General features: G+C 30.8%; 2 protein-coding genes across 3 annotated transcripts; one reads left to right on the forward strand and one right to left on the reverse strand.

Moving 5' to 3' along the window:
- Positions 1-9562: 9562 nt before the first annotated feature.
- LOC123298413 (V-type proton ATPase subunit G) lies at positions 9563-10356 on the forward strand. Its single transcript, XM_044880411.1, has 3 exons — positions 9563-9759; positions 9826-10025; positions 10115-10356. Exons 1-3 carry the CDS (start codon positions 9678-9680, stop codon positions 10211-10213), a joined length of 381 nt encoding a protein of 126 aa, XP_044736346.1. The 5' UTR covers positions 9563-9677; the 3' UTR covers positions 10214-10356.
- Positions 10357-11895: 1539 nt separating this feature from the next.
- LOC123298008 (ATP-dependent RNA helicase Ddx1) lies at positions 11896-16977 on the reverse strand. 2 transcript variants are annotated; one of them, XM_044879876.1, is made up of 11 exons: positions 16838-16977; positions 16672-16723; positions 16420-16610; positions 16125-16350; positions 15849-16065; positions 15000-15179; positions 14741-14930; positions 14090-14421; positions 13840-14019; positions 13148-13522; positions 11896-12174 (listed from the first exon to the last, which is right to left on the reverse strand). In XM_044879876.1, exons 1-11 carry the CDS (start codon positions 16851-16853, stop codon positions 11941-11943), a joined length of 2193 nt encoding a protein of 730 aa, XP_044735811.1. In that variant the 5' UTR covers positions 16854-16977; the 3' UTR covers positions 11896-11940. The 2 variants fall into 2 exon arrangements, with proteins under 2 accessions (XP_044735811.1, XP_044735802.1); XM_044879867.1 differs by having other exon boundaries at positions 16125-16610.
- Between the last annotated feature and the right edge of the window lie 240 nt (positions 16978-17217).

Below are 17217 nucleotides of genomic sequence, written 5' to 3' on the forward strand. Positions count from 1 at the left end.
GGTGGAGCATCATCTGCAACACCCACAAACACATCTTCCAGAACCAATTCCACACCCCCAGCAATCCACAATAATCACCAACAACAATTTACCAATTGGTACGGTGCATAATCATACATCACCAATTCCAATTACGACAACAGCAACTCCACCACCTTTTTTCTACAATCCCGTATCAATTGATCCAATATTAAATTCTGATGAAGCATATAACGATCACGTTTTAAAGCCAACGACAGCACAAAATTTTCAAAATATACATCCTTTTAATGAAAATACTACCACATACATTGATATATCGAATAATACTGAAGATCAAGTGATTATTTATAATACAGATTATAAAAACACTGTCTATGGGAATCATCTTCAGCAGCAGCAACAACCTCCAATAGCAAGTGGTGATGATCAACACATACCACAAAATCATCCAACAATTGTTGAAAATAATTCTACGACAGGTGATGATGGAATAAAACCAGTATCCGAATTACACGAACAACAAATACCAAATAATCTTGTTCCTAATCAACAAAATTCGACATCAACAACAAATGAAAATTTTAGTAATAATAATAAATTGTATTATGATTTAAGTTTAAATAAAAATGTTATTGAAATTACCAATAATTATTCTTCTATATCATCGTCTGAAAGTAATAATACGCTTGTTAACAATTTAGTGACGACAACCAAATGTGATTTACCTACAATACCTACAATATCGACAACGACAACATCGTCAATCTTACCCTCTCCTGTAAATACAACTGTTGTTACAACGGCACCGTCAACAATACCAGCAACTGTACCAAAAACAAATCAAAAACGACAAATCAAAAAGTGTACAAGTGGTGTGAAACGTTTAAAAAAAGATTCTTTAAATCATCATTCCATTGAAAAACATAATAATAATAACACTATAAATATTAATAATAATAATAAAAATGTAAATAATAGTAAAAAAATAAAATTATTAGATAAAACAACATCAACGCTTTTAAAAACAACAGGCACGACTACAACGACCTCGGCAACTGGTAGCACCTCAGATAAAGATGATTTTGAAAATTTAATACGTGCAAATGAAATAATTAACAAGAAACATGTATCATTTATTCAACAAAATTCAACGACAGTATCACCACCAGAAACGACCGGAATAACAAAAAATGAGGAACCACAACAACAACCACCACCGCAAAAACAAACTAAAAAATTATTATCAAAAACAAAAAATAAGAAAACATCACCGAAAATATATCCATCATTTACACCAAAAAATGAGATTATACAACAAAATCAACAAACCGAGCAACAACCGATTACAACCAAATTAAATACTGTTGATAATAATAATACAGTTATTAAATCAACAGCTACACCAACAATTAGTAAAAAATCATATAAACATGTTTTAAAAATACCTACATATAGTAAAAAATCTGATACAATTGTTAGTTCAATTGATTTAGCGGTTCAACAACGAAAACGGAACCGTGAAATGAGGAAAAATCAACAACAACAACAAGAACAACAAACGAAAATTAAACATGAAGATGAGAAAATAGTAAAATTGTTGCATGAAAATAATTCAAATGATGAAAAAAAAGTATTGTTTAAACAGAATTTTACAGAAATATCGACTACAACTAGTGATGATGAAGAAAATAGTTCCGGAAATGATGATAGTAATACAACTTATTATAATAAAAATAAATTATGGATTACATCTGGTCCACCATTAAAATTGGATACACGTAAAGATAAAGTGGATTTTTTAGAAATATTTAAATTGACGACATTTTCACGAAAAAATGGTTAGTATTTATTTTAAAGAATATTATTTTAGACTGTGGGTAAACAATCCACTGTAAAAAAAAAATGTAGTTCATTTGAGAAAGAATAATATTTACGAAATAAGAAGTATCGAAATTTACAAAATTTAAAAAACTCCCAACAAATGTGGTTTTTTCTTGTATTTCTCTCCAAACTGAACCGATTTTCTTGAGACATGGCTGAAAACATCATTAAATTACCTTTCAAACAAACAAAAAATCAAAATCGGTACATCCGTAAATTTTCGGGATAAGTAGTATCGAACAAGTGAAATTAACAAAATTTAAATAAAACCCTCGACAAATGTGGTTTTTCCTTGTAGCTTTCGAAACGTAGCTAAAAACACTCTTAATAAAAAAAATCAAAATCGGTTCATCCGTGTGGCTATGATGCTACACACAGACACGCATAGCGGTCGAACTAATAATACCGCCCTTTTTGATTCGAGGGATAAAAGAATATCACTCTTTAACAAATTAGCTTCTTTTTTTTTACGTTGACACTCGGCAAAACCGGGATGATAAATTATAGTAAACTTTATTTCCTATAACTTAACCTAAAAACGATAATTAACAAAGCCTTAGAATTTAGTAAAGAAAACTTAATGTCTGTTTTTTATGAAATTATTAAACAGGTTTTCATAATTTTTGAAAATACAATTTTTTTTTAGATTATAATTTACAACAATTGAATAAACGTAAATGGCGATCAAAATGGACACCAATTTTATATGAAGAAGAAGAAAAAAATTGTTCATTTGATCTTCCAATACCATTAAGTCATCCAGAAGTATTAAATAATAGCCCAGATTTTCCAGAGAAATCATGTTTTTTACGGGAATTGGGTTTACGAAAAATTTCAAACACCTATCGTGATGGTAAGCAAATTTGAAAGCATTTAATTCAAATTTTTTCAAAAAGAAAACTCCAAATGTATAAAAACTAGTAACGTCTTGTTCTTTCCAAGACGCCTGAATTTTTGATGTTTCATTGCTTATTTAAACTGTGTAGAGATGGAGTAGACGCAAGGATGGCGAACCATTAGCACGCGTGCCATTGATATTCCGCACGCGCGCTCGTTTGTAATTGTAGTTACATTTTGAAACAAATCACAAAAACGTTAGTCAAAAAAGCCAATCCAAACAAAGTGAATTAATTACAAGTGCAATGAAAGGCAGAAATAAACAGTTGACGTCTATTATTACTCGGCAAATTACTCAGCTTTTCAAGAGGGAGAGTTCTTAAAGGAAGCCTGGTTAGCGTGGGCGCCCTCACTTTTTGAAGATTTAGATTATAAAGATAAGATAACGCAATAAAAGAAAAAATCTTAAAATTGACCGGAAATGTAACAGACCAACAAAAAATTGACATAACTCCGCTCCTTTTATATCGCTATATCTTGATGAAAGTATCGACGTCACTAAATTTGCATGTTTAGCCGTTTTTGCACGATATTGCGTAGGAAACGTCATTAAGGAAGAATTAATTGCGAATCCCAATAATCAAGTTAAAATAACTTAGAAAAAATGGTACGTTGATACAAAAAGGTTCGCCACCCCTGGAGTAGAAAACTCGATTGTGTTTACTAATGCACATCCCCACTATACAGTTAATTTTAAAATCATTTTAAGGTCGAGACTATAATTTTTCAGTGAAGTATGTAATTTATATCCTAATTTTTGTTTTTTAATTTACAGAAATGGAAAATGCATGGAAAACAATAATCGATGATCGTCTAAAACGTGGTTATTATTCACCATTAACATTTTATTTCGTAAAAACAATTGAAAAACGACAAAATCAATTATCAATTGAACAATATAACCATAAATCACATTATCATCTAAAACAACAAAACAATAAATATTATCGTAAAAATTCATTATCATCTTCAATATCGTGTCATCATCAATATCGTTTAAATAAAACATTATTATCATCATCGACATCGTCAAAACAACAACAAAGTGATAATACAATCGGTGATAATGCCAATGATAATGTATTTAAACATTCAATATGTCAAAAAACAGTATTACGTATACCAGAACGTTCAATACAATTATTATATTCATCGGCAAATCAAAATCATAATTTAATGAACGGTGTTGTGAATTTAAATCATACAAATAATAATCATACTACAAATATTCCAATAATTATAAATTTTCCAACAAAAATTGAAAGTGGTCCAATTATAAATAATAATACGGTTGTAACAGCAACAGCACCATTAATACATTTTAATAATCAAACCGCATCCGAGGATTTATTAAAACAAAATGTTATTTTTTATCCAACAAATGTTGTTGGCGGTCAATGGATTGAAGAGAAATCATCACAGTTTAAATGGCCTGGCCTTGAAGCTATTTTATCATCTTATAAAGAATATTCAAAAGGTACGTTTAAATAATTTATTTATTAATCAACCCTACAACTTCTATCATTTTTAGCGAAATTTTCAAAAAGGAAACTACTTTTTCATTTGATCCAAATTTTCATTACCAATATATTTTTACTTAGCCAATGCTTGTTTCTTGGAAACTCAAAGTCAGTTACAAGTCCCAAAAATGCGAAGGTCGATTGATATCACACGAAATTATGTATTTATCTGAGATATTCTTTCAAGCCATTGCGTTCTTTGCAATGACCATTAATGATATGCATGCATTTAAACGAATGGAACTGGTGAACCATCAATTTTTCTAACCACTCTGTTTTCCAAGACTTCCATGCTTTAAATAGCTATGACAAAATCATAGCGATGAAACAACTGACAATGTATAGTATATTTTCTATGATGTGATGTTCACTTAGATTAACCTTTTCCTGATTTTCCTCTACTAAATTTCATATAATATTATATTTTTCATATAAGGGTATTCCACTATTTTTGAAAAAGTACTTCAAAAAACCTTTTTTAAACTGTCAAAAACGCGAGCATCCAATTTGATGACGTAATATGGGTATCACTATACGAAATAACACAAATAATTTTGACAGATATATTCATAGACATCTGATTATAATATAAATATAAATACTTATTATCTATGTATATATTATACTCAGCTGTCTACACTGAACTAACTGATGGTCTATGACTCATACCGCTATGACAAATATGTAAATTACGATTTTTAATTTTAATATTTTAAAAGAAAAATGTGCTTTTATGACTCGAAATCAGAATATTTAAGAATATTTTTACATAAATTTTAACTCTTTTCAAATTTCATGATTTATTTTTGACTAACGATAATACCCTATTGTTTCAGAACGTGAGATCAATATACAACATGAAACAAATCGTTGTAAACAAATATTAGACGAAACAAAGAACTATCAAATGCAAATCGAATATTTAGATCGTCGTCTACAATATCTACAAAATATTCATTGTTTACAAGAAGAAAATCGACGTACATTAGATAAGGCAATTGATATTTATAAAAAATTTATCGATACATTTAGATAGCGAAATATCAATGATGATTCATCTTCTACACATTTAATAAAACCATAATAATGCCAAACAATATAATTATATAGGAATAAACATAAAAAAAAAAAAACAAATTCGGGAACAGATTAATAAAAACTTATTTTTTAATATATCACATGGTATAAAAGCTGGAAACATCACGAAAAATTGATTTCAGGTCGTATGAATTTTGGATATTTATTTCGTTTAATAGTGTTCCATCCCCTCTCTAAAGGTGAGAATTGCTGATTCTAAAATTTTTGTATTTAAAAATCATTTTTCATGTCCTTTTAGCAATATACAATTCGTTTGATATAAGAGAGTGTATAAGAAATGTGTATAAGAGAGATACTTTTATAAGTTTGCTTGTATGCATGTAAAAGCATACTGAACTACTGTTTAGACACCATGTGCATTAGTCAGTTATACAACTTTCACTGAGCAAAGCTTCAAATACATACATGGAAGGGTAAAATCAAATATATAATAGTATCTTTCTTATACACATTGCTTAATGTATATGATGTACTCTCTCATATTCATGGATGTAGCATGCGAAATGATTTATCAGACGTATTGCAGATGTACACCTGCCAGATTCTTCTTATTAATAAAAAAATGTTTCAAATCATTTTTGTATGGATGTAATTTTAATTTGCCAGACAAAAATTTGATTGCTTTATTATCGCGCATTCTACGTTAATTAACGCAGGTGCAAGGCTTACTTTATTTCTAATTAATTTCGATAAGAGACAAAAATACAAAATTCATCTGTCTTGAAATTTTCCGTTTTCGAAAACGTGGCCAGCTTTCGTACTAACAGAAAAACACAAAAACCGTAGACTATTTTGGACCACTTTTAGCAATAAGAAAATACTGTTTTACAATTGATATGTGGTAATTTCTGGAACTTTTTTCTATGTCAATGAATAATGTGTAGTTAAATTATTATCTTTATAGGGTAAGTGTGTGGAATATTTAAAAACAAAAAATATTTTTGCTTTATTCAACATTTAATTCAGTTGTCTCGTGTGAGTTGTTGGATGATTTTTCTATGTCAATTTTTGATTGAAAAATAAATGATACCTAAGTGAAACGTCACAAAATCGATAATAACAGTCAATAAAATATTTTCCGTGAATTACAAAAATGATATTTAAGTATTTATAGGCACTATCTTTTTTATTTCAATGTGTGACGTAAGCACTTACGTAGTCGATTGAGGTTGTATTTAATCACAAACAAAATTTTTAAACTGTCTCAAATTATATTTTTTTTCGTGTAACAAATATAGGAAAAAAGCAATACAGATATTTATTAATTTTTTCCGATAATATGATCGTAATTTTTATAGATAAGTATAAAATTATTATCAGACACTTTCATCCCAAAATAATTCCATTTTGGATTTATATCCAGATTTTAAAACGAAAAATAACTTTCAGTAGAAATAATTTATTAACCAGTTATTTAAAAAAAATATTAAAAGGTCGGTTACCTTCAGTTACCGTCCTTTTTGAGACTAACTTTGGTGGATTTACTATAAAAGTATTACCAGCTTCGTGGTTGAATGATATTAAGTTATCTTCTAAAATATTCCACTTTCAATTTGATCAAACTTTTGTGAGCATGTAAAATAGATTAGGCATCTTCATTTCCGAGTATCTGCTATCAACATTTTATATGGCACCGATTAAAGCAGTAATGATTACCAAAACAAACAAAAAAAAGGTATAAATTTGATAGTACATCTATTTACTGTGCCAAAATAAACGTGTTTGGTACTGAAATTTGACTTTATATTCTTTACTTGGAACTCGCCTCCTTTAGGGTACAGTCTTTCATTTAATCAAAGTATTTAGGTTAAATTAACTGCTATCCTAGTGTGTAGCATCATCAAATCTGGATCATCTTGAATTATTAGAAGATGTTCCAAGGCCAGAAAAAGATTTTAAATATAAGCATATTTTAAAATACCGAAGTCCTCCTGAAAATGATCGTGGTGCACTACTTGGACTAATTATTCAGAATTTCTTCTCTCAACTATATAAAAATGCTTATATTGGAAAGTTTTGTGCACGTTTTGGCGAAATCGGCGGTTATATAATTCCCCGAGTTGATACTTGACAAAAATTCATTCAAAGATACTTTTGCATTTACTTAAACATTATATTTCCAAAACTAGAAAATTTGAAGCTGAAAGGAGGAGCGCATTGGCGAGCATATATCCAAAATGATCAGTTTAACGTTGAGAGCTTAAAAAAATCGTTCGAAAGACTTATCCTGTGATTGGAGAAGTTTCGTCTTCTGTTTTTAGAAAAGAAAGAAATTTTGTCATTTTAAAAATCGGAGTCACGACAAATGGGCCAGTGAACTTGTATAAAACATAATCTCTACTTCAATAGTTATTCCAAAAGTGACGATCCATATAATTTAAAATTTTTGGATGAAAGTAATCATAATAAATTATTTTATCTACTGTAAATTTTCTAATCGGTCATTGGGTAAGATCATTATTAATGGATATTTTTCTTTTGAAGAAAAAAATAAAAACAAATGATGTTTCAAAATACATATTAATTTTTGTTTTATTTTGAGAATTGTGGGTAATATTCGCATTATATATACATATTATATATATTTGTATGTTGTTTTTTGAATGTACATAAAAAAATATAGAGGTGTATTCAGACACTGTGATAAACAAAAACATGTATGGATTTAATAATTAATAATAAATAAATAAATAAAAAAATAAACGCTATGCATAATAAAAGAAAATGGAAAAAAATTAAAATAATCAAAAAAAAAAGTTCATTGTAGTTATAATATTTACGTAAAAAAAAAAAATATAACACACACATGCATTCGTGTTTGAAAACGAATTGATTTTATCATTACTTGATATTTGTAAATAATATTATAAATATTTATTTATAAAAAAAATTCTCATATTAAATATTGTATATTTGTCGTGTTTTTGTTGCCCCTCCACTCTCCACCTTCCTTCAAACAAAGCTGCTGTGGTGCAACTGTACAATTTTTAACACGTTTTAATTATTTACCGAATGCTTTATTCTAAATCATAGATAAAATATATGTTCTAAATTTCACTCCACTAAACATAAGGTGATATTTCTGAAAAAAGTGACGATATGATGATTGCAGTGTCCTGAATTCCAAAACTCAAAAATTTTGCAGAAAATTCTGTACGAAAAGCTATTATTCTGGAGATATCTCGAAAAAATACTTATCTATTGTCAAAAGAGCTGGATTTGGTTGTTGGGGCTCTAATTACTCTAACTAATCCAATGAGACAGACAATTTTGGTTGATTTTGGGATTAAAGAAAAATTTTTAGATATCGACAGAAGAAATTGCCTCGGAACATAACACGTCGTATACGACTTTAATCGCCGTTTTATTTTTTTGCCCGTAGTGACTTTATAAAGACAATAAAAATTTCCATTTTAATTGCAAGCTTTTCGACTACTTATAATAGGTAACTTTCATACTCTTTCGAGGGAGTTTTTGCACCGAATCCTTCTCTCTGGATGAGCGCTTAACGTTTTCTAGCATTTCTATATGCAACTAACAAGAAAACTTGAGTTCAAATTTCCTAATCATGCTTCGCTCAAAAAACTTCTGCTTTTATTTAGTTTCTCCTGCCCGTTATTTGTAATCAAATCTTGAAAGATAAATTTGACCCACTTTATTATAGTAGGGGAGCCCAAGAAGGGATTTGTGTAGTTATTCGAGCGCGTCAGATTAAGGCATGGGGGTTCCTTGGACCTTCCTCAGTACCTCCACCAAATATTAGCCTTAAATATGGGGGACCCACGTAGGGGAGGCGGTCAAATTAGTAAAAACAAAATTGCAATAGGTAAATTAACTCGAGCGCGTTAGATTAAGATATGGTTACAAACTTGGGACTAAACTTAGTATACCTTGCATATTACATATATGCATGGTATAACAATAAATATAGCTACACAATAGAGTGTATTTCTGAATTTCTTTTGGGAATAGATCTGCGTATTTCTTAATTAGGTAATTAAGAGTCAAAATTTGATTATTCTTCCTTTAATGAGTAATAATATAATTTATAATTTCAAATTAAAAGTTTTCCCAATGCGCAAAGAAATACGCATAGACGCTACTAATCATCTAATGATAAAAAAGAAATCGAAGTTATCAACCAAAACATATCCCTCTGGTGACTAATTAATAATTTAGTAGGAGATCATATGATTTTACTTCATTGATCCAAGGCAATTTGAGAGGTGTTCCATTAAATACATTAGTCGTCTGGATTAAAACAGTTTTAACTCAGGCAAATATTATTTAAGTCATAAAATGGCAAGTCAAACGCAAGGTATTCAACAACTATTAGCTGCAGAAAAGCGGGCAGCTGAAAAAGTAGCCGAAGCTCGTAAACGTAAGTCATTTGACAAAATTAAAGGGTGTAGTCAACAAAAAATTAATTTCATATTTTTTTTAATAGGTAAAGCAAAACGTCTAAAGCAAGCAAAAGAGGAAGCCCAAGAAGAAATTGAAAAGTATCGTGCTGAACGTGAACGTCAATTTAAAGAATTCGAGGCAAAACACATGGGATCCCGTGAAGATGTTGCCCAAAGAATAAACTTAGAAGCCCGTGGTCGTATTGATGAAATCAACAAAAAAGTTGACGCCAACAAGGAAAAGGTAATGTTTAAAAATTGTACTATTTGTTTTTTTTATAAAACAAAAAAAGGTTCCAAAAAAAAAAACAAAAATTTTGTTTGTTTTTTCAGATTATTAATGATATCTTGACAATTGTTAACGATATCAAACCCGAATTGCATCAAAATTATCGTGTTCAACGTGGAGAATTAAAATTGGGCCACAATTAGTTTGTATTTATCAAATACTTTGCTTGTTATAGAAATTAGGTCAAATTAATTGGTTTGGGTTAAGAAAAAATAAGATTTAAAAAATATATATATAATATATTATGCATTATGTTATTGTACGTGTCATTCAAAAAGAAAATCAAAAGCGCTAACAATTTTAATTATTTGAAAAAAAACTATCATGTATATTTTCATTCCAGTTTTTAATTATTTTAATGTATTATTGAAAGTATTGTATATAATGTAATAAACATATTTAGTGTTTCAAAAATATATCATTGAATGTTGAAAGAAAAAATAAATAGATTTTCCGAACCGAAAAAACAAAATGATTAACACCTTTTCCTTACTACCTGGTTTTGAATAAATACAAAGTGGGTGTTACAACAACAATAGGCGCTACAGCCCGACGTGTGCCTTGGCCTCCTCCACTACGCGCCTCCAGACGTTGCGGTCCTGGATCTTGGTTCCCCATCCAGTGGCTCGCATATTCCTCAAATCATCCAGCACCTGGTCAATCATCTTTTCGGCATCCTGGCGTTTTCCATTCTCTGGACGTGCCCAAACCAACGGAGTCTTTGGGATTTGATAAACTTCACAATATCTTCACCGTCCAGGATTTCTAATATCTCCCTGTTGTTTCGGATACACAATTTTGTCTCATTGATTTGTACCGCTCCATAGATTCTTCTGATTATTTTCCGTTCGAACCTTCTTATCTTCTACCTTGAGTGTCCAGTTTTCACTCCCATAGGTTATTATTGGTCGAATCAAACTCTTGTTTATTTTCAACTTTATACTTCTTGTAATCAGCTTGCTTTTCAAGAGCTTCACATTTGCAAAGTATGTTCAATTGCCTCTCTGGAGTCTTTCTTTTATCACTGTGCTAGTTTTTCCTTCGTTATTTACATGCTCTCCGAGATAGGTGAATGAAGAGACTCCTTTAAATATTACATTTTCAATCTGAAGGTCTTGGACTTTCCTCCGATCGGGTGAGGCTGACATATAAATGTAGACAGTTTTCTTTTCGTTGACACTCAATCCTAGTTCTTTACCGTTCTTTTCTATTTCCTTGAACACGTCAATCAGACGGTCCTTAGTTCTCGCTATTATGGCAATATCGTCCACATATGCGTATATTTGGGTGGTCTTGTTGAAGATGAAAGTGGGTGTTATTGTATTAAATAATTAACTCAACCCAACTGAGATCTGGTTAAATAGGCGGAGTCACAATAATCCACTCATCTTAGTTAAAAAAAAAAGGCGTCAACCTACGAATCGAAAAGGAAAAGCTGAAAATTTGTACAAACTTTTATTTTGATAGTACAAATGTTGTCTCCTAATTCCCATGATCACGTGTCAGCGTCCTTAGATATTCAAGGTCAAAGGTTACAAAAATTAGTCTTTTGAGAATATCTCGTTTCCTTTGCCTTCAATCGTATTTACGTTTATTATAAAAGTTGTAGAAGATAAAATTCTCTACAAATTTCATATGCAACCATTTTTATACGTTGACCTGATTTTGAAATAGTGGAGAAGAACGAGTATGACTTGATACTCGTACAATGATTCACCAAGCAATGCAATAAGGGAACGAAATGGAATAGGAAAGGATAGTAAGTGAGCAAAAAAGTTTAAAATATGCAATCATATTATAAATTATTTTATTATTATTGTTTGTATTTATTAAATAAATTAGCAAAAAGATAGAAAATAATATGTTACATTTACTTAGCTTCAATCATATTACGTAAAAATATACTCTGTGCATTTGATTCTAATGCAGCTAATTGTGTGACAGTTGGAGCCATTTGAGCAACATGTCCCACATAACCGGATCCACTTTGTTTTAATTTCTCACCATAAACCACTTTACCATCAAATTCATTGAGCGGTACTGATATTTCTTTATCTACTTGTTCTATTGTTATATTTAAATGATCCTCAATTTCAGCTAAATACTATAAACAAAATTTATTTTAGAATATTTTTCTGGTTGAATAGAGTATCTTAAACCCTTATGGGTTACACTCAATTGGCCCAATAAAATGAAAAAGAATTCTACACATTGCGTCCCCGCAATGTGAAAGCGTTTTTTGTTTACAACAAAATGGCCACGAATTTGTAATTTTAGCTTAGCAAAAATAACCCACATTACGGACAAAAACGAAATGACTTCTTAAAATTTCAAAATTATTAGAGCTTTAATAGCCTAAATCTCGTGAGATATTCATGAGAAGAAATATTATTTTTTTTATCGAAGGCCGAAAGTAAGTACTTGTAGCTTCTGTTGAGAGGCCGAAAATCCCAAATTTATGCTTTAGTACCAAACAGAAGCAGCAAGTACGTACTTTCGGTCGAAAATAAAGAAACATAGTATACATCACACGAGCAGAAAGTTTGAGATCCCTGCCCCAAACTTTCTGCCTTTGCATAATAATATACTATTGACATATTTTAACGATGCCCTACACAATGCGTTGAGTGGGAAAAAAAAGTTTTTAAAGTCAATGGTTAATTATGTGCGACTCTCTCCTTATAATTAACAAATTGTAAGAAAATAACTTTCGATCAAAGTTAGTAAAATCCAACGGAAAATATTGTTTGTACGAAAAATTTTACAGTTTTGATCAACTGAATAAGATTATGTAAATTCCAAAGAACAAGATTTTCTATTTCCCTTAAAATCGCGTTATTAATCAAAAGTTATCGAGATAATTCTCTAGAATGAAAGATGATAGGGTTCAACAAGATTTTTCCCACTTTTCAACTATTTTAGATATCTAAGCAATACTTGAAATCAAAATGGATTGCAATTTGACAAGAATATAAATTTAATTTTTTAATTTTTAAGAAATTGAATATCCAATTTTGAATGGATTGATTAACGAAAGCTAGAATGGTGCTGGATCAGAAATGACTAACGTTACTTACTCGAACTTCGTTATACCAAATACAACAACCCTTTTCATCGGTTAATCGTGTATTCCAACAGTTTCGACCACGTGATGCACACCATTCACCATGGTACCATACTTTTTCGGGTACAGTGCTTACAAGACTAATAGCAAGACCCATACGTTCAGCACGTCCGACACGACCAATACGATGAACATAATTTGATTTTTCATCTGGTAAAGTGATATTAATCATAAATGGTAATCCAGTTATATCCAAACCACGAGCGGCAACATCCGTACAGATTAAGAACTTAGCTTCATTACGTTTAAACTTTTCCAAATTCGCTTTTCTTTCATTTGGTTTACGGTCGCCATGAAGACAAACGCATGAATATTTGTTCCCACCAATCTGGAATTTAAAAGAAAGACAGGTTAGTAGGGGAACCAATATCGGACAATAAGAAAACGATTCCTCTTGGTCAATATGTGACGGTTTTTCGAAAGGTTACAGTGAGACACATATCAGCATCTTCTCAGATAGGCAGGCCGCTCTTCGGGCCCTAGCACCGAATACCACAGTCAAATTGATCTAAGGGTACCGGGCCACTCTGGCGTTAAAGGGAACGAAGCAGTGGACAGCAGGTGTTTCTCAAGGAGAGCACAGAAAACCTAGGATCCTCTTTTGTATTATTAATAATATCGGTAATACAATAGTTGAAAATTTACCTGCTTTAGATAACGTTCTAAATTATCACAATCTACTTTAGTACGGCAAAATATAATTGCTTTTTCCATTCGATGTTTTTCTATTGCACGTACACAGTATTCACCTTTCAACATTTTCACAGCTTCGCTTAATGTTTCTGCTGTATTGTTACCAGGTCTAACATCGTCTTGACTATGCACCTAATAATAAAATAATTAGTTACGATTTGTTCCAATAAATTTGTGGAAATTTCCAATCCAAATTTCATACCCCATCTGTTTGAATATGACGACGTAAATTTTTCCAAGATACATCTGTTTGTGGATCAACCATACAAACAACATGATGTACAGTTTCTGGAACAGCATCTTCACCTTTTAAATCAACCCATGTTGGGAAATGCATTAATCTTTCTGCTAATTTTTTCACTTCAAAATCATGAAGGGTTGCACTACAAACGATCATTTGTAAACGATGACCGTCCGATGTGATCTTTGGAATTTGTTTATGTATACGATTAATTAAGTCAGTATAACCAGATTTTAGCAAGCCATCAGCTTCGTCCAAGACGAAAAATCTTACATTAGTTAACGCCAAATGTCCTAAAAAATTTTTCTATTTAAATAAAAAGGATCTAAGTTTGTTAACAAAGTGCGTTAATAAAAAAATAAGTGATTTATGGATTCATTGCATGAGGAAAATCAAAACAAAAGGGATGATTTTTGGAATCAGCAGGTTTTCTTCCAAAGTTTAAATTTTTGGTCCCAAAAACAAGTTCTAAAGCAACAAAAATTATACAGAAGGGGGTGGGGAAGGAGACTATTGTCATACAAAATAACAATCAAAATAATTTTTTAACCGACTTCAAACAAAAAAGGAGGAGGTTATCAATTCGACTGTATTTTTTTTTATGTTTGTTACCTCCTTGAATTAAATCTTCTAATCGACCAGGTGTACCAACAATTAAATCAATACCAGAATTCAATGCACTTATTTGATCTTTAACACTTACTCCACCAATGACAACCAATTCCTTTACTTTCGGAGATTCTAAATATTTAGAAAATTTCGCCAATTGATTTGATGTTTGTTCGGCAAGTTCTCTAGAAGGCTGTAAGTAATTTTAATCATTAAAATGAAAATACGTTATAATATTTAGATTTCCTTTAAATAAATTTACCTCAATAATGATTGCTTTGGGAGCATTTAACGCAGCTTTTGAAGAGGTAGTGGTTGAGCTTGATCCTCCATTTGGATTTACAACAACTTTATCACTTGGAGCATTACATACAGCCACATAACCACTGGGAAGATCATATTTAAAAGGCGTTGTTCCAAAATTAAACGACATTTCTGCATTCTGTGTAATAGAAGGTTCTTTTACTATCATTTATGGATACTTAAGTATCTATTGTGGAAACTAACAAGGCCACAATCTAAATAAAGTTATCAAGATGAACGGAAAAACTTTTTACCAAATCGATCTGATTCCTAATAGGGAATATTCATGTATTTTTATACCATGCATATATGTAATATGCAAAGTATACTAAGTTTAGTCCCAAGTATGTAATGCTTAAAAATATTGATGCTACGACTAAAATTTTGGTATAGGTGTTCATAAAATGACCTAATTAGTCCATTTCTGGTTGTCCGTCCGTCCGTCTGTGGGCACGATAACTCAAAAACAAGTTCGTAAATGAGCAACATAGGTCAATTGGGTCTTGACCTATGGGTCCGTATTACCCATTTTGTAAACCGTTAGAGATAGAACAAAAGTTTAAATGTAAAAAATGTTCCTTATCAAGTGAGGGCGCAAATTAGGCGTAAATTGTATAGTATGTATTATATAAATTGCATATGTATGTGCAATGTGATAGAGAAATCAAAACTATTTATGCATGGTATTTCAACAATTAACTCAGTCAATTGTTTGTTTTCTTTTGTTTTCCAATAAGATTATTCAGGAAGTAGTAGTGTTCTACAGTCAATTCTTGAACACCATGTATATATAGATGATAGAAGTTACCTTTAGTACTACGGCAGGAAAATATGGACCAGATTTCATTTGACCATTCAATTTAAATGCAAGACCTAAATCTTGCCCATTCTTTGTAAATTTGATTTCTCCATTATCTAAATCAAGTAGATTGCCTATGACGTCACATTTTCCAAACGCCTCCCCATAATTATCAAACTGTTTATTATTTGACTTTTTTCCTGTACCACCAAATCCAAAACCAAATCTACATAAAATTGGATTCTTTAAACAGATGTTGAAAAAAATGCTTTTGAATTGTCTTACCGGCATGTTCCTAGGTCTAGGTTTGCTTGTGGCATACTCCAACCAACTCGACACAAGCCTTCATCGGTTACAGTTGCTTCAAAATAATATTTACCAGCATTCTGAACACCCCGCGTACATCTTGTACCATGCCATTCACGTTGTTCGCGAGCTTGACATCGTAAGCCATCTGGGGACACAGCCATAGCTGCTCCCCGATCATGAAAGGACATAGTCCAAGGAGTACCTGATATTAAATTTAAATTGAATACGTCTTTAAATATAAATAATGTATCATAGTTAAAAGTTAGCTTACTGGTTGCAGGTTTTCCACCTCCAGATCCTCCCCCTTTACCACTTTCAATATCTCGTAAAGTCTCCCAGACAATTTGTAAAATTGGCAAACAAAATGCACCAGTTTTTCCGCTACCTGTTTCTGCTGCCATCAAAACATCACCTCCACCAAGTATGAGAGGAATAGCTTCGGCTTGTACATCGGTTGGTAACCTTAAATCAATAAATTATTTTATTAATACAAAAATATATATTTAAAATAGATAAATCTTACATCCAATCCATTTCCTCGACAGCTTTTCCAATTTCTGGCATCACACCAAATTCTAAAATCCATAAATTATTGGTTAATAAAATACCGGTTGATTTGTGTATAATATGTTGTTTTAGAAAACGGCAGACATAATAAGATTAAAAAATAAAAAACTAATAAAATTTACCTTCGAATGCGGTCATCTTTAATTAATATCTAAAAATATAACTGAATTAATCGAATTATTAAAATAAAATTTATGATTTACACTACTCTTTGTTTGTGTCAAATTGTGTCAGATTGTGAACATCTTTTTCTAGACCCACGACACAGACTAATTTAAATATAGACCAGTTTAATCTTATTATTTGCTTGTAAAGGTAATCGGTAAAAATAGCTCTGGAAAAAATAAATCCGGAAAAAGCAGACCTAGAAAAATAAATCCGGGATCTATTTTTTCCTAAATTCGCTTGTATAATATGAATGTTATATAGCATAGAATAATATGATATATAGAGTAATATCGAATAATATGATATATTATATATTAATCACGTTATTCGACAA

Source organism: Chrysoperla carnea, chromosome 1 (genome assembly GCF_905475395.1).
Source record: "Chrysoperla carnea chromosome 1, inChrCarn1.1, whole genome shotgun sequence".
Lineage (NCBI taxonomy): Eukaryota > Metazoa > Arthropoda > Insecta > Neuroptera > Chrysopidae > Chrysoperla > Chrysoperla carnea.